The 24318-nt window shown below is 26.8% G+C and overlaps 1 protein-coding gene across 1 annotated transcript in view; it reads left to right on the forward strand.

Moving 5' to 3' along the window:
• The first annotated feature begins 268 nt into the window (after positions 1-268).
• The window catches only part of Fak (protein tyrosine kinase 2 Fak), a 39425-nt gene continuing 15375 nt past the window's right edge, over positions 269-24318 (forward strand). Inside the window, exons 1-19 of the mRNA XM_016062467.5 lie at positions 269-408; positions 695-851; positions 1889-2064; positions 5205-5292; positions 6890-6966; positions 7058-7175; positions 8112-8252; positions 8714-8791; positions 9132-9242; positions 10468-10579; positions 10669-10690; positions 13103-13161; positions 15569-15619; positions 15701-15798; positions 16549-16633; positions 17347-17447; positions 19623-19738; positions 22373-22563; positions 24043-24247. Coding sequence (XP_015917953.1) covers positions 696-851; positions 1889-2064; positions 5205-5292; positions 6890-6966; positions 7058-7175; positions 8112-8252; positions 8714-8791; positions 9132-9242; positions 10468-10579; positions 10669-10690; positions 13103-13161; positions 15569-15619; positions 15701-15798; positions 16549-16633; positions 17347-17447; positions 19623-19738; positions 22373-22563; positions 24043-24247 — 1985 coding nt within the window. The 5' untranslated portion in view covers positions 269-408; position 695. The remainder of the gene's footprint in view (positions 409-694; positions 852-1888; positions 2065-5204; positions 5293-6889; positions 6967-7057; positions 7176-8111; positions 8253-8713; positions 8792-9131; positions 9243-10467; positions 10580-10668; positions 10691-13102; positions 13162-15568; positions 15620-15700; positions 15799-16548; positions 16634-17346; positions 17448-19622; positions 19739-22372; positions 22564-24042; positions 24248-24318) is intronic.

The following is a 24318-nucleotide window of genomic DNA, read 5'->3' on the forward strand; positions in this document are numbered from 1 at the left end:
TAAAAGTAATAAAAAGTTTAAGAAAATTTTATTTTGAGTTCGATCTTCCCCGAGTCTGAAACCTTTTTAGTAAATGAATCTGACCCGCGAATCTGACCTATGACTATCCACAAGCTATGGGGAAAGCATGTGAAGTGCTGCCATAGGTAGAGACTTCTGCTCTGCGCCATCTGTAGTCTATTTCGATCTCTAATGGAATAGCGGCTGCCAAGAAAGTTCTGTACTATAGATCGTAGGGATTTAAACAATACATAGGGAAAGTTAGGTAAAGCGAGACAAAATAACATATTGAAAAGTACAATAAAAAATAAAAATGGTTTCCTGCTGCTCTCGGTGTCAAGAAGGGATGCTGCATGAATACAAATAATGATTTATAAAATCCGCAACATGAAATTATGAAAATATCAGGTATTTCTTTTGTGGAAATTCTTGTTTTTGAATAACTCTGACTATGCATTTGTGAAAATACAGTGATCATATTTCTTCTTTGATCATGTATAAGTAAAAAATTTAACCAAATTTATATGTTATTTAAATTTTCTCTCAGTGTGTGTGCTTAGTAAAACGTAATTATATTGAAACTTAATCTTATTTGCCCAATAAGTAATATCGTATACTTATATTATCGGATAATCTTATCTATCTTATATTAACGTTCATCATTAATTTATTTACTTTTTTTTTTCCTCACAAGGATGGATACAGAAAAAGTTGAAGACAAAACAGCCACCCCACCGACGTCAAAATTAAATAGCCCTACCACTGAAGCTTTGGAAGCAGCTATACTAAAAGTTTACTTGAATTCCGGAAGTTGCGTTATAGTTAAATTTGCTGTCGATACTTTAGTTAAAGTAAGTTAAAAAATTTTAAAATATGAGTCCTTATCTTTCCAGTGTTTTAATGTTACTAAAAAATAATTGTAAATAAAATTTATATAGAATTCCATATTGATTTATATCTGTGTTATGTTTACATTCTATTGTGTACAAAAATGAATGCATATTATAATTTAACTTTAAATTTTTATTAATTGAATTGTAATTTAACTGAAATTATTTGAAAGCAAGCTATGTGGGATAAACTTATTTACTCTTTTATGTTAAATATAAAAGAATTAATGTGACTATTCTGAAAATTAATAATAAATTAAATTTTTATATATATTCTACATTGATTTATATCAGTTTTGCAAACATTTTATTATACAGAAATGAATTTTTTTTGTGAAATTTGTTATTGGTATAATTTTATAAGTCATTGAAAGCTATTAAAATAACTAATCTTAATTGACAAGAAAATAAGAAATGATTTTTTTATCAATTCCAATAATAATTTTATAAAGGAAATGTATAAGGTTTTATTGATTTTTAGCTGTGTTATATTTATTCCATTATGCCGAAATGAATGCGCATACAATTTTCTGGGGTTTATAACTAAGATTTTTAAAAGGAAATAAAATATAATGCATGCTAATTTAACATTTTGTATGGAAAAATTATCTGCTGGGTAGAGGATATATTTTTTTCAGCAAATACAATGAAAATAAAAGTTTGTATAAAAAATGATTATTACTATTTTTATAAAATTGACAAAATAGGATTTTTTTTAAATGTATGTATTTTATTTATAATTATTTTGAAAATTATTTTATTAATAATTATTTTGAAAGTACCTTAGAATATGCATTAAAAATAATTATATAATTGAAGGAAAAATAAAAATTATTAAAATTTATAATTTCAATTGAAAAGAAAATCAGATGATTTTAATATAAACCGTTGACACAATGCTAAAATCTGATGACTTTTGGTAATATTTTAATTATTATAAAAATCATGTATTTTTTTTTTTAAAAATATAATAAAAACTATTGAATGATTTGTTTTAGACTGTAGTACAAGCAGTGAGCAGTCAAATTGCTTGTGGTTCTCGAGTGTTTGAAGGCTTATATGGGATAAGACTTGCTCACACTTTATCTGATGATGTTTATTGGATCCATGGGGAAAGTGTTGTACTTCAAGTTGTCCAAAAGTTCCAGGCATTATTATCCATTGATGAGTGGAGGTTAGTTTTTATGACTATATTTCATATCAGTAATCTCACAATTTATCCATAACTATTATGATTTCATAATCAAGATTCTGATCTTACAGTTATGTTATACAAATTATGGATTTTGTGAATTTTTTTTAATAATCTTTTTAAAATAAGGTTTTTTTCTTCTCTGAGCCATCAAGAGTTGTGAAAATTTGTCATGTCTTGCAGCTTTTCTGCTCCTTAAGCAATAAATACAGTAAAAAGTTCTGTATCCGGACATCCGTATCGGAAGGGTCTCTTTTTCCGGACACTTTTTAGCAATCAAAATAAACATATTTAATTTTTTTTTTACATTTGCGACTTGCTAAAAAAAGTATACAGGTGTAAGAATCCTTCGCTTTTCCTCTTCTATATGCTTTTTGTTCAATTTTTTTTTCAATTTCCGCTGTAATATGGAGAAGAAAAAAAAAAATTAGATATCACTGAAACAAAATCTATTTCACTACGGCGTGAATTTTTTTTTTTGTATTTTTTCTTACACCTCGCGCAAAAAGATTGTTACTGCCAAGAAACACACTCACAATTTTAGACTGTGTAAAAATTTCACATTTTGAAAAAATTGCGGATGTGAGATTAAATTGTCACATCTTACGCGGGTCATAAAGTGATTATATAAAAGCGGGATTTGGAATTCTTGTATTGTAATAATATTATATTAAATATGAAATCAAAATTTTGAAAACTATGTGGAAATCCCAAACTGTTGAAAATGCGATCAACAGCACCATATGGGCAATAAAATCGTCACTAATCGAGTGCATCAAGTTGTAATTCTTCTAATGTGCAATATGAAATTTCCGATGTATGGTAATGTAGCATAAAAACTATGAAAATACTTAATAAAACTGACAAAAATGTGATCTAAATCCATGTGGGATTGCAGGTGAATCATTAATAATTGAGTACAAAATGCTTGATTTGAAGTTTACTGAATAAAATAACATATTAAAACATCGAGATTTTAAAAACTAAGTGAAAATCGGTTTTAACTACCAAAAAAATGATAGACTAAACCACATGGATTCAGTGCGGAATCGCCATTAAGAAATCATCATAACTAACTGAAATGCATGATTCGGAATGTGCAATATGTTATAATGGCATATTCAAATATCGAGATTTTAAAAAACCGTGTGGAAATCTGTTACGAAGACTGCAAAAATAGCACAATTACACAAAGCACATGGATGTAAATTTTGTTGATTGAGATTGACGTTTATTATCGTCTATTTGTAGCTTTTATTGAATAATTGTGTTTGAATATTTGTTTCCTTAAAGGCCTATTATCCGAAAAGTCAATTTCCTGAACTTTCAAAAGACGCAGCGATTCCAAATATGGGACTTTCCACTTTACTTTAAAACAAAAATGGTTTAATAAAAACATGAAATTAAAAATAAAAAGAAATTTCATCTTTCCCTCTTCCAACAAGCTGTTCTGAAACTAAGATTAAAAGGCAATGAGGGCTAGTTCTTATTTAACCAAAAACTACAATATTGATTTCAAGTATTTCATTTCATTTTATAATGAAGTATGAAATTTCAGAATTGTATAATGCTTAATTTAGTGCCTTTATCCTAATGTTACTGTTTACTAGCTTTTGATAATTTTTTTACTATCATGTATTTATATAAAATTAAGTAGTTTATATAAATTGTGATAATTTTAATTATATACAGACTAACTATATACATTTCCGTGTTGTTGTGCTTCTAATTACTGATAGCTAGTTTGTGAAGTTGGCACTTTTGTATTCTAGAAATGAAAATGTGTTTATCAATTTAACTTGTAAGTGTTACAAAAGCTTGTATAAGTTTCTTTACTTAATTTGGTGGTGCCAAAGTAACTAGAATGTTACTAATTCACCAATTAACTATAGTCCTTTGATTTTTTGAAATTATTATTAGAAATATTTATTACTAATGATGTTTGTAAATGAAATTTTAAATTTATAAAATTTGATTTATAATTATAGCTAGCTATTTACAGCATGGTTTCTAACATAGCTGTACATTTCTAGCCAATTTATAAATTTCATTTAAAATATTACAGTATGTTCAGCAAATCTAAGTTTAGGCAATTAATATTTTGATGAGATTAACGATAAAATTGAATATAATAATATAATTTTTTTTTTATGTGTTAAAGAGTTTCATGTAATCAAATTATATTTTGAAGAAACATTGCATATGATTGTGTTATGAAAAGAATTTTTTATAAAAAAAATGAATTATACTTAGATTGAAATAGAAAAAAGGAAACATGAATACAATACTGTTTATTAAAACTGCTTCTGTTTATTAAAACAAAAGTTTTATTTGTCTCCTTTTGGAAAAAATACATAAAATATCACAGAAATAGATTCACATTTAATACATAATACAGGAAAAGCAAAATAATTTATAAACCAAAAATAACAAAGTATGTTGATTAAAACCTGAATAAAGTTACTAATGAACTTTAAGAAGTTTATAAGTTATCTTAAGAAGCCTGCTTAAAATTGAAATAAACATAAACTTACTTGGAAATAAATGTGTTTTACTTAGTTTTTGCTATATTGTTTTAATGTTGCATTTTCAAAGTTACTTTCAAGAGATTTTTATTTATGATGTGATAAATATTTTTTACATTTCATTAAAAAGATTTATATTTTGAATTTCAATCAAAATATAAAGTTGCTAAATTAAGTACTCATGTAATTGGAATCTTAAAATGAGAATTATAGCATTAAATGCATCTTTTTTTTTTCCTTCTGCCCATAATTTTAAGAAATTAGAGCTAAATATTTAGGTGGTTATCTGTTTTAGGGGGTATAAAAAAAATTCAAAACTATTATTGATACCAACGAGGTTTAGTTAATTGTGGTAATGTGAACTACTGTTACTGTAGTAATAGAGGTTTTTACTATATATATAGATATTGTGGTAATATATTTTTATCATCCCAAAAATTGATAAGTTCCAGTATTTTATTAAATAGATCACATCTTTTGATAGTTGAGTTACACTTGCCAGGCCTCCTCGCCAGTTGTGCATGTAGATTATAATTTATCTTTTTTCATTTATGAGAAATTTTGATGTTATTAATGAATTTTTTTAAATGTATTTAGATATGAATTACGAGTGCGATATTTACCAAGTGACCTGCGAGAACTATATGAGAAAGATAAAGTGACATTCCATTATTTTTACGAACAGGTGCGTTCTCACATTTTATATAGATGTTTTTTTTTCACTTTAAATGTATTTTTACTTGATTTTTGTCACTCATAAATTTGTTAAAAAAATTATTGTAATTATTTTGAGAAACATTACTCCATAAATAACCTATTATATTTGTAAAATATTAACATGTTAAGCACAAATGTAGAACTGATACAGCTTTTCTGCTTATATAAATAGTTTGCACAGTGGGTGTATTTTAAAGATCTATGTGTTTAACATTGTAGTGGGGCACATAATTAAGTCATGTTTTCTTATTGATTTTATGAGCTGGGGCATTTATTGATACTACGCTGCCCAAAGCAGGGTAGCCATTGAGGCAATCGTTGATACCACACCGTGCATGGCATGTCATTAATAAATCGAGTATTGCTATTATTTTTTTTAACACTCTGGGAAAACTATGGAAAAAAATGCCTTGAATGAAATAATTTTTTTCAAACCCCAGTGAAAGAAATGAAATCAACTTTTTTTTAAAAAAATCTGATCTATAAATATTTTTTATGCAATTTAGTTTGATTTTAGTTAATTTTGAAGCTGTATAATACATCATTTTTATATAAGTAAGCATAAAAGCAACAAATGAAAAATTTTTTTAGCAAGTTCTTTTAAGACATTGAAGCAGCTGGTATATATTTTTTTTTTCAATATTTCATGCATAGGAGTATGGAAAAGCATAATTTTATAACTATGCATTTGTGTTTGGAAAATTGCAGCAGTAACAGAATTATGCAAGGTGAACCAAACTTACATGAAGAGTGAGATAAAACATTCAAATAATTAGAATTACAATGTAATGGCACACGTAAAACTATTGCAAACGTTTATTTATAGTATGTGGTATAGATTTCAGTTACAGTAATGTGCAGCATAAATTTCATTACTGTCTGACAATTGCTTCATAGTGTTGCCATTTTCATAAACATTAATGTGTAAAAAACTATTGAAATATAATCAAATTAAATCACATGCTAAACATGTATTTTGCTACAAATCAAATTAATACTATCATACTTAAATAGTAATCAAATTATCAAATACTGTTAAGTACAAATACTGAAGCAACTTTTTAATAATATGATACATAGATATAATTATTCTGTATAAAACTGAAATGAGAAATATTAAAATATATTTTTTAAAAATAAGTTAATATTGAGAAAACTTTTTGCTGCTACATTAAATAATTGTTGTTTAAAATTAAACTTCTTATACATAATATTGCTAAAAAAATATAATGTTCTAAATTTTTTTTTAATTCTTGTTTGAGAACAAAAAAATACTTTTTATAATCCTGTTAGAGATAATCTTTGTAGCATTTAGTAATGTTAGTTATAATCGCTTCATAAGTGATGTTTCTTTTAAGAATGTTAAGAGTCGTTAAATATACATTACAAAATAGTATCTCTGGTGAATGTATATATATTTTAATTTAAAATTGTGTAAGTGATGCCAATATGTGCATACATTAAACAGAATGTTTGTTCATGGATTTAATTTCAATCTAAGTAAGTAGGCTAAGTAAAATTTATCCTATTCATAATGATGTTACTACAAAAGTGTCCATCTTTAGGTGAAGAATGATTATTTGAAGTTAAAGTGTAATCTAGATCAAGAATTGGCTCTTCAACTTTGCTGCATTGAAATTCGGTAACTTCAGTTTATTTCTGGTTTATATTTTTAAAATGAGCTTGATTGTTATTCAAAAATAATTTTATTAACATCATTTACATGATTGCAGGAGATTTTTTAAAGATCTCTCCCATATTGCTCTTGATAAGAAGTCAAATTTTGAATATCTGGAACGTGATGTTGGCCTGCACAAATTCTTACCTGCTGCTGTGATTACTGCACATAAAGTAAGCACCTTTTCTTTTATAAATATTTTTAAAATTGTGTGCGAGTGTGAGGAAATATGTTTGATGTTCCAGTTTTATTTCTAATTAATACAGGGTGCGTAGCGATTTTAATAAGTGCTTAATGGGGCTTATTTTTGATTTACCTTTTTTAAAAGCCCTTAAAAGTGGTTTTTTCAATTGGATGTTTTTAAAAAATGCTGAATTTTTTTCTTTTTCAAAATGATATTTTTTCTTTGCTGTGTCGCGTGTTGTCATAAGTTACGGTCTCTATTCAATTTTCTCTATTTTTCTTTCAATATTTATCAGAAACTAGTTTTATCATGATTATGTAAAGTCATTGAAAATATATTTGCATTTTGTTGATTTTACGTTTATAAATGAACTTTAAACAGCAGAAAGAAAATAAAAACATTTTTACAGTGGATATCCTAATTATGATTTTTTTTAAAAAAAAGAAAAATGATTAAAATATTTTTAAGTGCTAAAAAATTTTTTAAAGGTGCTTATTTTTTGTTGAAAAATTTGACTCTACACCCTGTAACAGTAAGTTTTAGTATTTTAGTTTTGTCAAATGATTTCAAAATATCTTAATACGTACATCTTTCATTTTGTATTCTAAAAGTTATTTTAAATGAATAATATTTAATAAAAAAAAAAAAAAAGTGGTGAGTGGTTTAACCGTTTAAATCTGGATTGCCTAACCCAAAGCTTAAAAACTAGGTAACTTTGCTGCAGGACAAATCAGTTTCTCCTGTTATTAAATGACTTATTTATAACAGAAAATATTTTACACAAAATACAGGGCAAAGTAAACAAGTAGAATTTTCCTGCTTTATTTTTCTCTTTATTTTTTAAAAAATGTAATGTTCAATTATTTTATTTCTGTTTCTTAATTACTGGGTTTTCAAAGGTAATTACTATTATCCTACTTTTTAGCCAAAAACTTTGAGGAAGCTGATGCAATCACATATGAAAAAGTTTGTCTCCCTCAGTGAAGTAGATTGTATGTTCAAATTTCTTCGTCTAGTCCACCCTGTACTATTGTATGACAGAGAAATCTTCAAGTGTGCCCTAGGTGTAAGTAAATCTTTTGGTTATTTTTTTTAATATATATATATAATTGTGCATATGTTTGCTATTTTGAATTTTTTCAAATACTTCTATTTAATTTTCAATTTATAACTCAACTCACTTAACTAAATTTTTAAATCTCAACTCCTTTCCAGAAACTATATGTACTCATTTCATCATAGCCTGAGTTTTTAATGAGGTTTCTACCCTTTTATCATTAATTTTATACTTATTGTTCTCTTTTTTTATTTTTAAACCCTTTAATGCTTAGAAAAAATTTATAAAAAGAGATTTAATTTTTCCTTGCTTAGTTTTCATATTGCACTTATAACTTTTCTGTTTTTCTAATTGGAGGACACTATTTAAATATTTTCATTTCGATGCATTACCTTTTTACTTTAAATGATGCATATTTTAATTTAATGATTTAATTCAGATTTTATGTTAATTTATCTTTTTTCTCTAAGGGTGGTTGGAGTGTTCCAATTGAACTAGTCATTGGTCCTGATCTTGGAATCAGCTACTTAACAGATCGAGCTACACAGGTATTTGTTTTTTCATTTCTTTTTGAACACCATTAATTTTTTTATCTAGATATTTTAACTGTTCAAAAGAAAACATGTATTTAGTTATCATTAATATTCGTATCTTTAAATGCCAGTAAGACAATCAGGCTTTTTTTTCAATGTCTATATATATAGAGAGAGCTTGAAATTTGGTGGTCCATCAGTGTGGGACCCCTGAAATTGCTCTACTTGTTGTTTCAAGCTTTTACTGTATATTGTTTTTTCCCTATATTTGCCTTCATTATTTTTTAAATGCAAGATATAGCTTCCTTTATGATTTTTAAATGAAAATGTATTTATATTGATTTTTTTTTTTTAGCCAACACACATGGCAAGTTTTCATCAGGTTCAGTCGCTACATACTATTCAGTCTGAGTACGAGAGTGGATGCAAAGCCATCCTTCAATTGAAAATATCTGGTGCTTCAGAGGTACGTAATATTTAAAAAAAAACTTTCCATTCCTTGATTTTATTGATTTAATACCCTATGTTTATCAGAAGAGATAGGATATGGAAGTAAATGAGCATTATACGCTATGTAAGCTAACTGTAATGGCTGTTTTTTATTTAGTTAGTTTTAGTTACATAGTATTTATTGTTACTGTCCTCGTGGCGACATTGTCACAGAAAGTTAGAGATTTTGCAGGAAGATTTTTATTCAGGAAGGGGAAAATTTTGGTTTTCTTTTCTGCATAATTTTTCAAAAAATGTTTATTTTTCCCTGCTTAATTTTTTTTTAAAAAAATGTCTTTCTTGCACATTAGAGAGGAAAGAAATAATCTTGGTTTTTCCTTTTTCTCATTTGAGATTTTTTTTAAAAAATCGGTAATGACTATCTTCAGCTGGAATTTCAAATTAATAATATAAAACTAAAAAACTCAGGAATTGTAATAGTTTAAAATATATTTCACTCTAGAAATAATGTTCTTTCTTTCATTTTTTCTTTGAAGAACACAGTGTTTTACATACACTTATTAATTCTCTTTTTTAAAGAATCCTATTCTCGTGATTTCGTCGTCCATCTTTATTTTGAGTGTTACTGAACGGATTTTAAAATTTATAATTTATGTCCAAATTTTAATTTATTTTCAATTAATTTATTTACGAATTTTAATTTTTGTGTTGATTTACAAAATCTGAAAGAGGAAATAATTAATGCTTTTTTCCGCCTGCAAAATGCAAGAATACTATTAGAATTTATAATGTTAGAATAATACAATGTTAGAATGAAAAAATATTACTCTTTAAATTAAAAATTTTTATTATATACTTTCTGCTCTCAACACAACGTTTCTGTTACTTTAAATTAGTTATTATTATAATTAAAAGTATCTTAAAGCAAAATATTAGGGCTAGGGAAGTTTGTCGCAGAAAGCCTGAAAAAATTCTGCCCCAGGGGCTACTGTTAATAAATGAACAGAATAAACGAAGCAAGTCATATTAATTATCAACATATTAATTAAAAGTTAATAATCTGTCATTCATTTTTTACGTTCCTTAATTTTAATTATGTTATGTTTGAAAAATTAATAATCTATTTGTAAACGAATCGAAAAAGTTTTAGAAGCAGTAATTTGTTAAAAATTTTTTTACTGTCTGTATGTTTGCAGCATCATTCTAGCTTTATTTATCTAATTAATAATCTTTCTGTTTAGATGTTAAGTGTGTCTTGTCCGACACTGGCCATAGCAGAAAGTATGGCCGATCTAATTGATGGGTATTGTCGATTAGTCCATAAAACTCAAACATCTTTTTGGAACAGAAAGAGTAAGTTTCCTCTTTGGTTTACTTGATATATTTAGTTTTTAAAATTCAACTGAGTTTTTTTTTAATTATTTTATTTATTTATTTTTTAGATGAAAGGTGTCCTAATTTGAGGTAAGAATTTCTCCTTTGCAAAATTTTTTGTTCAATGCAGTTTATAACGTATTTTGCAGTTTTCAAGTATAGTTAAACCTTGATTAACCAACTTTTCTTAATCCAAATATATCTGTTAATGGAAGTTTATTATGAACTCTTTTTTTTTTTTTCCTCACAAATGCTCAAAAAATGTTCATTCCCCTTTTGCTAATATGCTATGATGACTCACCAGAGGTCTATCTAGATTTTTTTGAAAGGTACCTATTTTATGAAAATATAGACATAATTTGTGAAAATTAAAAATAATATTAAAAAATTAACACATAAGATATGGTAAAGTAAGAAAATATTTTCAAAAATTGTCAATACAAATAAAAATAATTTATGACTGGTAAGTTTCTATATGTTTTTCCCCGTATATTCAAAAATAATTTTGCTATTGTAAAATTTTGGTCTTAAAATTTTATCCAAATTTGAAAATCCTTAGAAACATTTGTCCATAGTTAAATTTCAACTTGAATTTAATAAACACATGCATTTAACAGTACTAGCACTAAAAGTTATTTCCATTATGAGAACATTTTTGTCTAGGTTATACAAAAACAAAATTTTAAGAGATGGAGAGGAGAATCTTAGAACTTGTTTTGTTCGAAGTATTTTGTGAAACTACCGTTTTACCTTAAGTTGAATTTGTGAAGGTACCCCTAAATGGTTGAAATTGCACTGGACAGACTTCTGCTCACTGACATTGGGCTGAAGCTTTTATTATTTTTTTGGATAATAATATTTAATCAGAAATTTTTTTGTCATTTATATAAGTCTGTCATTTATATATATTTTGTCAGATATATAATAAAAATTCCTCTACTAACCTTATATGTGAATCCTGTTACACCCCATAAGACATCAAAGTAGGTGTGAAAAATAAGTTATTTTTCATCTTCTGGGCTGTAAGGTCTTGAATGATAAGAACAACATCGATAGGGAAACATTAGAGATCTGATGCATGTTCAAGATACTTTAGACATGAAGAACAGAACTACGCTTTCTCTTCACATTAGTTTGATGTGACCATCATATCCGTTCATGTTTGCATCGGGCAAACTGGGCGCGATTTAAAATTTAGACTTAAGAAACATGATAGATATATCTGTTATCACTGTCACTAAATATTAACTTTCATTAAAACAGAAACAAAGTTTCATGGTAAACTTTTTATATAAAAACATATTTAACTTGAAATACTCAGACACATTGCACTCTGACGAACAGAGTATCAAAACAACAAAAAAGTAAGAATAGTACTCACTTACTACAGAAAAAGGTTGACATTGAGAACTATACAACATTGACGCAGTCTATCTGCACAGTCTACGACATCACTGAAGTAAGTTGAATGCATGAGAAGGTTAAGTCACCAAAAATGAGTTTTCAGATCTAAACTTTATTACAATCAATCAAACAAAGAAAAACCCAATTCAGTATTATCTAATATCTTTCATAAATTCAATTTTGACAATACCAAAATTATTTCCATCTCTGTCACATCAGCTCATATTGATGTTCTGAAATCTTGTTTAATTCATATGATTGCTGATTCTTCTGTTAACGACATTGGTTCTTCTTCATAATGTGTGGAAATGTATTTTACCTGATTCGGCCACCGTGTTTTTTTCTTGTTCTGTTTTCATCTTTTTTTCCTCTTGGCTTCTGTGTTTTTTAATCTTGTCTCACATCTTTATTTCCCCATTTTTCATTGGAAACTTTGCGTTTTATATTTCATATCACTTATGTTTCTTCTCTTTTATATCTGCCAAGCCTCGAGAAAGAGTACCTATTTCTGAAGCGTTTGAAACATGTAAACTGTTTTTCCTTTTTATGTACCACTTTTGAAGTAAATTAAATTTTTAATCGGGCAATAAATCTTTTTCTTTCAAATCTTCCCATTATTCTAAGTAGTTTCGATTTTAGTGGCTAAAAATAATCAGGGTTCTACTGTATTTTTAATAACATCATTTATAACTTAAATGTGTTACATTTTATAATAATGTGCAATAAGTACACATTTTTGTGTGTATAATGAAATCAATATTCTTGATTTAAGTTTATTCCTACTTGAAGGTTCATAAGTAGAATTTGATTTTCTTCTGTCTCATGAAAGGTTTTATATTCAGTATAAATTATTTTGTGGAATCTTCTGGTATAACATCTATACATTTATTTTTATTTTTGAAAAGTTTCAAACAACTTGCAAAAACAATATTCCAATTAATATTGCATCAACTGGTTTTGTTACATGTGTAATATTAAGTTTTATTCAATACAAATTTTTAAAAAAAAATTTTCTTGTTGTATTAGGTGAAATTTTATGCAAAGTTTTAATGTCCATTTTAGTCATCAATTGTATAATATTTCTTTATTTTATAACAGTTCTCCTCAAAGTGACATTGACGATGATACTGATAACAAGAAAGAAATTGTATTTCGAGGTAATTAAACGGTCTTTTAATAAATTTATTTCTGGTGTTTGAAAGATTCAACTAACAAAGTTTTTCAGGAATATGGATGTTCAACTTTTTCTTTCTTTTTTTAATTTTTATTTTAGGTATTTCTTTACGACCTCACCTGTATTTTACTGATTAAGCTTATTGGTTGTTGCATTTTTTGTAACTTCACCCATTTGTGCATGGCTTACTGATTTTGAAAGGTTTTCTGTAAAAATTTTGCAAAATTTGCCAGATCTCTTCAAAATTATACAATACATATCTAAAATTATTGTTCCTAATCTATATTTAATGAGGGCAGCACATTTTCAAAACTAAAATGATGAAATAGATGTTTGCTTGCTGCAAAAATGCTGATTTTCCTGACAAAATATGGCAATAAGAAAAGTTAAGATATCGTGTTTATTTTTGTTATAAATCATTTTATTACTAATACTATTTATTAGCCAAAATAAAATTTTAAAATACATATTTTTGCATTTTTTGTTATTTTTTTTCCTTTTTAGTTGCTTTTTTGAACATTTATATATTGTCCTTATTTTGGACAGGTAGGCACAAAAGGGAACACATTTTTCCCTACGCTTTCTGTGCATTATAACATTGTTTTATCTCAATGATATTTTTAAAAATTTATTTAAAACATGTATCTGGCATATTTGATTATTAAAATATAAATATTCTTAATTTCAGTAGATATATAAAGAAAATTAAGAATATTAATATAAAATATTAATATTCTTAATTTTCTTTATTATATATATTAGTTTCATAAATTTAACTTTCTATTATGAAAGAAGTGAGAATATCTTAAACATTTCTATGTAAATATGTTATACGGTAGGAAACTTGAAAAACATGATTTAAATGTTGGCTTTTGAGACTTTATTTTTTCTGTAAAGGAAAAAGCATATCATTATACCATACCGTCTATGAAGTGGTGGTTGCCATTTTTTGTATATAATGAAGTGGTGGTGGCCATTTTTTGTATATAATGAAGTGGTGGTGGTCATTTTTTGTATATGATGAAGTGGTGGTGGCCATTTTTTGTATATAATGAAGTGGTGGTGACCATTATTTGTATTTGGGTCAGAAAGTGCAATTCAAAATACTTGGCACATATATCGTTTGTGCCCACCTTCTTCTATAAAATCTGTAGATTCCCTTAACTTTAAACACAATATATGTTTAATGTATATATATGTCAATGACCACTTTGCCTGGTTCATGTAGACCTATTACTAAAACACACAGTTGCAAAGTATTCAAATATTTCATTATATATTGTGGTATAAACCTATTTATTTACGTGAATAACTGTGGAATTGTTACACTGTGGGAATTGAGGTAAAAAAGGTCACTGGAAAGTGCAATAAATGCAAAATCGGACTTAAAAATGTTTAAAATACTTTTATTCAAAATAACTATCTAATTTTTTCTAAAGAAACTAAAAAATCTTATTTTACTAAAAAGGGCTCAATTTGTTGAATTTTTAAGTTTCAGTTGATAACATGTTTTGGATTCATCTTTAAATGGAGAAAAACCTGTAACCCTTCGTGCCTGACATCCCAAAATTGGAAACATTTGATTTTTATTAAATAAATATTTTTTATAGTTTAATTTTTAAAAAAAATATTTTTTGTGTTGATTTGACATTATTTACTGTAATCAAGCAAAATATTAAGCTGAAATAAAAATGCAGGAAGTTGACTTAGTTATCTAGGGTTAAGGCATGCCAAACAAAAATTTTTATTTACGGAACAGAAGTAAATATTTTATTAAAAGATGCTTTTAGCATATTTTGATATTGTAATGAGTCTGTTTTTGCAAATTTGGTTTTAAAAAGCTGCTGATTTTATAATCCATTGATATTATTAGTTGTTGTAACTTTATTATTGGAATTAACCCTTGGTAAATCATAAAAATTAAGTAGAATATCATGGGAATTAAAGAAACAAATACAATGTGGGAAATGAAACAATAACAATTTAGCACAACGGTGTAAGTTTTCAAAATCTTACCGAAATGTATTTTTTATTTCATTAATTGATTATCAGTGCATGATTTATACATAACATTGCGATTCTATTTTTCATTGAATAATAAATGAGTAATTACTTTTCATAGATCATATTGCCAAAGCACATATTACTCATTTACGATCATTGCGAATACAAATCTGACGGAAAAAGAAAATCTTTCTTGATTACAAGATCCAGTGGAGCCATCTGTTATGAAAAAAAGTCAAAACAAATATGTTACTGCTCAAATTTGAGCCTTTTCCCAAAAGTGCTGTGACATTATCTAAAAATTCTAAGGAATAACTCAAATTGTTTTATGAGCTATTTTTTTATGCATATTACATAATAACTAACTATTTTTATCTTTTATTTAGGAGACAGCAGTGATTTGATTGATGACGAGGGAGATTATTCTACACCTGTTGGTAAGAAATATTTTAAATAAATTCTTTCTTTTTCACTATCTTCTTTTGAACAACTTCTAAATGAGTACATTTAATTTGCAGCTCGAGATTATGAATTGATTAGAGGTGATATCACTTTAGAAGATATTATTGGAGAAGGTCAGTTTGGAGATGTACACAGAGGAACTTATAAATACAAGGTAAAAATTATTCTTATCTTTATGGCTTCATTCCAATATTTTTCTTTTCTTTTTTCATTATGTTTTTTATATTTTTAAGGCAATTTAATTTCAAAATCAGCTTAATCCCTTTCGGTTCTTGATGATTCCCCTCTTTCTTGATAATAAACCAGCTTGAAATATTTTAACCACAAAATAAATCTTTATTGTATTATTAATTTTTATGGTATAATTTTAATACATTTGGTTTAAGAAATTTGTATATCATATGAATGTAAAAAGATTAATTTATTTTCTGTCTATACACAATTTTCTATCATGAAGAAAGACGTACAGTAATCAGTTGTTTGTTCATCAAAATTAATGTATCAAAATAAAACCTCATCGTAACCAGTTTAATAGAAATCACAAGTTTCTTTTTTCAATTTACATAAACCCAAACAGTTTAAAATCAAAGCCATTTAAGATGGAAACTAAGATGATCGTCGTAGCCAAACTTTTATCTAATAACCCTTGGATATGTGTTACTTTTTTTCACCTTTAAAATTTCTGAGAAATTATTTATGTTGATATTGAAACTAATTGCTCCTCTAATATTTAGTTTATAATTGTATGAATATTCCTCTGACCATTTAGTGTCTGGCCCTTTTCTGCACTATAATTATTATTAATTTCATGCTCTAGTTATGACTGACAATTTATAATTTTTTTTGTAAATGCACATGTAAGGAAGAATTATGTGATAATAAAAAAACATATTTTTTTTCAAAGGATTCACAAAGTATTCCTGTTGCTATCAAAACTTGTAAAGTAGAAAGTGAAGAATCTGTAGGTGAAAAGTTTTTAGAAGAAGCCTGTAAGATATTTTTCTTTTATTATATATATAGTTTCCTAATAAATTTCAGAAATTTTAAATAGGTATCATAAAACAGCTTAATCATATATTTACATTTCCAGAGTCTGTTAAATTACACTCTATCTGTTGTAAATAAATGTTTATAAAATCAGTTTTTTAATGAAACATTGCATGGTTTGATTGATTTGTTCATTTACGTCGTACTAGAGCTGCACAATGGGCTATTGGCGACGGTCTGGGAAACATCCCTGAGGATGATCCGAAGACATGCCATCAGAATTTTGATCCTCTGCAGAGTGGATGGCACCCCCGCTTCGGTAGCCCGACGACCTGCACGCGAAGTCAAGCACATTACGGTAGGGTAGAACAATTTAACGAGGACCAATGCCTACCATTGCATGGTACAAATAAAATATGATATGAATTTTCATTGGAATTTATCTGTTATACCTGGAAAAAATCAGGGTATTTTTATTTATTTTTTTTAAAATTGAGAAGGATTGACATAAATTTGTTTAAAGTTTTTAAATGGACAATATTATCATAATTGTTCAAATGCATAAAGATAGAACTTTTGCTATTATTATTATGTCTTTTTGTGGTAAATCATAATAAATAACAATTTTTAATGTTTACATATATAAGTAAGATTTATATTTTAAAAAAATATTTTTATGTGATAATTCCTTTTTTTTTCTCACTCATGTATGTAGATATTATGCAACAGTTTGATCATCCACATATAACTCGTCTTATTGGTATCTGCTCTGAATCTCCCATATGGATAGTAATGGAGCTGGCTAAGCATGGCGAGGTGAGTTTTTTTAATTTCAGTCTGTAAAGTTCACACTTTTACCCTTCTGAAAATTATTTTAGTGCACATTCTTATCAGTTACTTATTTTATAAACTTGATTTTTTTAGAGGAATGTTTAAAAGTTTAAACTTGTTGTAGTATTGTTGTTAGCTGTGCCTGCAGCTAGTCAGGGCTGAATTAAGCAGAAGCAGGACCCTAGGCCATTCAAGTTTTTGGGGCCCTTAGATTTAATTTTTTTCTCATATATTTTTTATTTATTCAAATATAAAAGTATTTATCTATCTTTTCATTTAAGAAAGCATATTTAAAATAAAAATAATAATAAATTAATTTTACTTTATTTTATTAAATTAAAACTAAAAAAATAATAACATTTTGGAAAAATTTTAAAATCATTGTTTTTCTTAATTTTTTAAAATTTATTTTCAAAAAATCTATTTTAAGGGGGCCTCTAATCATTGGGGACCCCAGACCCTGGCCTAATGGGTAATCTGGCTCTGCATTTGGCGGCAATAAGTTATAAAAGTAATACTGTTACAAACTGATGTTCTTTAATTATATCAATCTCATTATGAAATTCAAGTCTTAAATAAAGGAGAAATATAATGATTCTCTGGAATGTTGAAAATATTACAGTGCCGGGTAATTAATAGAAAAAACTGTGAGAAAAATTACAGATGTAATAATAGCTTCAAAACAAGTAGTTAAAATCCATGTATAAATTAGCTTATATTGATTTTAATATAGCATTTTAATTATAAAAATTGTTGCTGAACAGCATCTTTTTGTCGACACGGAAATGCTTTTTAGCCATTTCAGGTGCATTTTTAGCTTATTATTTGCCACTTTTAATGTAGAATGTTGTATTTAAGATTTGCACTACACTTGATTTTGTTAATAATAAGTAAAAATTTTATTTATCAATAAATAAACTATAAAAATCCTTCTATCATGTACGTATTTAGAGCATTCTTAATACATACCGCTTAATGCTATTTTTAAAGGCTTCATTGGCTCTCACGTCTACAAAATGTGCAATGTGTCAAAAAAAAAAAAAAAAAAAAAAAAGCAGATTGCCCAACTAACTTCTGATCTGATGATCGGATTTTCACGCTCTAGGATAGGACTCAATTTTAATAGCTCAAAGGGTTAACCTCAAATTTGCTAATTAAGTACAGGCGATATTTTAAGTTACAAAATCAGGCACAAAAACCTACTTTCTCTGGATAAACATACCTTTATCTTCTTTTTGACGGATTCAGATTTCTGACCCTCAAAATGTAGAGAGTAGCCGCAATCTGGGATATATGGTCTCAATAGTTTGGTCAGGAGAGTGCTCCAAAATTTGGACCGCTTAATGGTTAATTTTACTTTTTGTGTATTGCGCTATATATCGAGAACTTTTTAATCGAATTGGAAAATCATTGCACACAATTATAAAATTAGTTTATCCAAAGATAATTCCATGCAAAAAAATAACCTTTGAAAATAATCATTATTTTATTGATTAATGGTCAAAAAAATTTTGAATTGTAAGGTATAGTTAAAATTTTTGCATCATTTTAAAAAATGTCATTTTACAAGGCAAAATACAAAATTTGAGCAAAATCGGTTGAATAGTTCATGAAAGATTGAACTTCAAAAATTTTGAGGTTGTGAATTTTTTTCTTCTTGCTACCTGATAGACAGCTATTTTTTCTTCTTCTTAAAATGGGTAGCCACATTATTATTTAAATAAGTGCAAAATGAAAAATGATCATTAATATAAAAATGAGTGTATTTCTAAACTTTTTTTAAATCATTTGTGTGAAGATCTACTATTGGATTTTTAAATCTGTATTGAAAAAAATTATTATTTTGTTTGAAAAATTTCCTTGTATAGTATCTTTGAGAAGTTAGACTGTAAATATGTTCATAATTTAATTTTAAAATGGTCACAGCAATCCTATTAAAATTTTGCGATCACCATAAATCAAGCTATTCTTTTTTATGAGATTTAGTGCCAGTAATATTTCTGTAACTTTATGTAACTAGACATTTTAGGTTATATCACCCAGCCATTTCAAAATTTAGTGGTGGGTGGGACAAATAGCAATTTATCTTTAATGATTTATATGTTACTTGTGTATATTATTTATTTTTTCTTATTTCCCCATTTCATTTTTAAATTTTAGATGAGAGCATATCTTCAAAACAATCAGTCACGCCTCGATCTGGGTATATTAATTTTGTATGCATACCAGTTGAGTACTGCTTTGTCTTATCTTGAATGTAGAAAATTTGTTCACAGGTATGTATGTGTATACATTGAATAATTTATTGTTTGTCTGCAAGTTTTACAAAATAGATCTTAAAAACTATTTTAATTTTTCAGTTAGTAACCCTATATATTTTTGTTTACATTATCTCTCTTTATTTAAAAGTTACTTTTAAAAAAAAAACCTTTTTAAAAGAAAATGAATCTTTTTTTTTTCATGATTGGGGACTGGAAAAATTTATATATTGTTAGTTAAATTTTTAAGTACAATTAAAATCGAAATATTATAAAATTAATATTAGTATTAATAAATGAATGAAATTTTATATTATGTAAAAAAAATGTTTTATAGTGTGTGATTAGAATTTTTAGAAAATGAAATCGAAATATATCATCAAAAGCAGGCTAAAACAAATTAATCAAAAATTTAGTTTCACAATTTTTTTTCCCCTTCTAATTTTTCAAATGACAAAATAGATTTTGATAAAAAAGCAGACACTTTGATTGCATTTTGTCACACATTTTTATACTAAATAAATTACCCAATTAATGAAAAACAAACCTGCATATGAAAAGGCTTTCTGAAGATGTCTATATACAGCTTTTTTTCTTTTCTAGTGTTATCTATTTTATATAAAACACCAATGCGTACATTGCTAAAAACAAGTAAAATTTCTTTTTTGCATTGGCAACAAAATGCTGAAATATTAAGTATTTGAACAGTCATAAGCATGAGTGCTCAAACAGTACAAATTTCTGCAATTACAAATTTATAGAAAAATTTTTCTTTTCTTATTTGGCCCATAAAAAGCTGATAGAAACTGAGGTATAAGATGTTCAGAAATGGAGGGTCGAAACATGCTTAACTAGGAACATTAGTGCTTTTTATCAGCAAAAATTACCTAGTTTTCAAATGAAAGAAAACAAAATTTATAAAAATAAGCTGTCCATAAAACAAACGAATCACAATTTTTCTTTTGGAAAAATAATTTTGGTATAACATTTTGTAACAAATTCTCTGATGACGCATGTTAAGACTTTTCAGTTCTTCATAGTTTAGTGCTGCTGAGTAACGTCAATAAAAGATTAGAAAGAAAACAAAATTTATGAAAAAAAGCTATCCATGAAGCAAACGAATCGTAACTTTTACCTTTGGAAATCTTACTATATATAAAATTCTAATGATGGTGTCGCAGTTTTCCATTGTTGTCAGTGCATTTTTATTGGCCAGAAAATCACGTGGTGTGATCCAGTTTTTCCTCATTCGTCTCCTTATTGTTTCGGTTGTAGTCAGCATAAAATTAATAAAAGTCATGCTTTTCTTTAAATATTTTTGAATCCCTAACTTAAAGTTATTTTCCTGTACTGCTATTATTACGCTTTTAATTCAAGAGTTTAAAACTAAGAGAATTGCTGTTTTCTTATTAGTATTATAATGTAAATCTGCCTTACATTTTAAGATAAAGTTATTTAGAAAGGTGGTCTAACAATTATTATTTTTGAGCAAATAGCATTAATACACTGTTATAAATTACAGTTAAAGAGATCTGTTAAATGATTTAGAACTTAACGATCAGCTACATGCACAATGAGATGCAGGCAACAACAAAAAAGTTGTTAATCTATCCTTCCGTTTGGTAAGCGAAAATATTAAATTAAGTATGTGAACTCATCAAATTTGTTTCAACAATATAACAATATAAATGTTATTTTAAAAAAATGATTTCTTAGAAAAATCACTTCTTTTTACCAATGGATCTAAATATCTAATATATATAATTCTCTCACGTGGCTCCCAAATTTTGGCTGTATTTCTTTTCCGCCGGTGGCAATGTTTGCTTTGTTTTGTTTACGTTACTATTTCTGTTACACGGCAAATCGACCCATGATTGCCGCTAAAAATGTCACATGCCAAATCTATCTGAGGTGACTCAACATATAGCGCTTTTAAAAACGGAAACTGAAATAACCAGAGAGCATCAGCTGCGGCAATCTCATACTATTAAGCTAGGCAGAAGTGAGTAGTCTTTGTGGATAGATCTCTATTTTAGTATTTTGTCGAAAGCGCTTTTTTTCGCGAATTTATATATGACGAATTTTGATTTATATCACGAATTATACTATAGCACATTTCTAATAGGTTTAACGAATTGCATGTCATTTATTTGAATTCAAATTTATTTTAATGACTTAGTATTTACTAAAAAGATGTAATTTTTTTACATGGATTTGAATGATTGTTTTGAATTCTTAGAATTTTGTGCATTTGCAATGTACCTAAGTTAGTAGCGAGCGAAGCGATCTTGGTACGCGAAGCAAACCATATAAGATTGCGTAGCAATTTTCGGGGGCTAGCGAGCAGGGAGAGCAGCCCACTAGTAAAAAATAATATTGTAATGCATTAAAAATATTTAACGTGTTAAATTTTAGCCATCTCTTTATCTTAAAGAAAGGAAAATGCAAGATTAAAAAATATTTTTTAAAAGGAAATCTATAAAAGTAAATTTTTTTTTCATTTAAATAATTAGACATGTCGGAATGTTTTTACATGTTAATTCCTTTTACAAATTAATTCATAAATAAATTTAAGTTGCCATTTGATATTTTTAATATTATTTTATATTTTAAATTTATATAAGCCTCATTCTAATTGGATATACTAATTAGGGATATTGCGGCAAGAAATGTACTTGTATCAGCTAGAGATTGTGTAAAGTTAGCAGATTTTGGTTTGTCTCGCTGGGTAGAAGATCAATCTTATTACAAGGCATCAAGAGGAAAACTTCCCATCAAATGGATGGCTCCAGAGTCCATCAATTTTCGAAGATTCACCACTGCCAGTGACGTCTGGATGTTTGGTAAGTCAAAATATATTTAACTTCATGAAAATTTAAAAATCTTAAGTTATGTCTGTCTAGCGACTTTTTTAAATTTAATTATTAATTTACTGTTTTTCACTAATTTACTAAAGCATGGATTTGAAAAGTAGAATCCTGTTACTTTTAATTGTTGGAATAATCCTGTTCTAATTTTTTTCTTCTCTTACTCGTTTTAACAGCCTTTAGTTTTTTTTCCTTACTAGACATTTCTTTAGATTTGATTTTAGAGATATATTTTTCTATTTTATGATATTTTTTAGGTTAATTTTTCAAAAATTATTTTATTTTTAACATAGTAACTCGTAATACCTTGGTGTTCTCAGTATGTTAATCATATCAAATCTTTACATGGAAATTAGCTTTATATGAGAAGTGTTACTATGTTTTTTTTTTAGTGTTTAAATTTTTTCTAAACTTAAGAATGAAAATATAATGTATCTCAATTTCTTTTGATATATGTAATACAATTTAACGTAATTTTAGAAAATAAATATCGAATTAGAAATAAATAAATTTTCCGACTAAAATTCTTGTTTACCTATTTCTATTTTAATAACCTTTTTTATGTCAATATATTTTTAAGGTCTTTCCTAGGCTATAAGAAAAAATAATATGCTGTATTATGATAGGATTTTTATTAGAGAATAGCTTTTTCATTTACTATAAATTATAGTTTTTTTATGTATTAATAAATTGTGAATTATTAAAACTCATTGCCCCTTCTCTTATAAACATTGATTATAACAATTTGTTTTTCTAAATCGAACAGATAGATTTCATAAATGTTTTGAAGATTATATTTCTTGAAAGCTGAGGTTGCATTCTTTCTATATGTGATGTTAATATTAAAGATAATTTTTTTATTGTTTTTTGCAGCATCTACTCGATTATCAATTCCAGTTTTATTACCTCTGATTTTTATATTAGGTTTAGTTAATTTGCATGCATTCTGTTTTAAACTATATTTGTTTTATTTAATAATTTCAAATTAAATACATATTCATGTATTTTTATCAAACCCTGTTTTGCGATCAGTTATTGATATTATTTAAGTTTTTCTTTTTAGTGAGTAATTTGTTTTTTGCAGCTTCTTTTAATTCATCCATCCCAGTTTTACTGCGTCTGATTTTTAATTCAGGTTTAATTAATTTGCATTTATTCTATTTTAATTTTTTTTTATTAATTATTTCAAATCAAATTCATATTTATGTATTTTTGTCTATCCCCATTTTGAGATCAATTAATGAGAAGCTGCACCAGCTGCCTTAGCAGCCGATTATTTAAGGAAATGCTTTTTATTACATTCATACGATAAGTTGTTGCTTTGTTTTCAAAAGTTCTAAGTCTGTGTTTTAGATTTATTAAATTTTTAAGGAAACAGATGCAGAAGCAGCATTCAATAATTAATGCCTCATAAATTATTTTTTCTTTGTAATAAGAATGAACAAATTTTTGCAGGTGTGTGTATGTGGGAGATTCTGATGTTTGGGGTGAAACCTTTCCAGGGTGTGCGCAATAATGATGTCATTGTGAAGATTGAAAATGGTGAGCGTTTACCTCTTCCACCTAATTGTCCCCCTCGGCTTTACAGTTTGATGTCTCAGTGTTGGTCGTATGAGCCATCTAAGAGACCAAGTTTCAAAGAAATGAAGCATGTTTTGAGGTAATGGTGTTGCATTTAAAATTATATACATGTTTCCTTACAAGTTTGTATTATAAAAAAGCTATAAGCAC

Source organism: Parasteatoda tepidariorum, chromosome 1, assembly GCF_982258835.1.
Source record: "Parasteatoda tepidariorum strain Cologne lab strain chromosome 1, Ptep-v5.0, whole genome shotgun sequence".
Classification (NCBI taxonomy): Eukaryota; Metazoa; Arthropoda; class Arachnida; order Araneae; family Theridiidae; genus Parasteatoda; species Parasteatoda tepidariorum.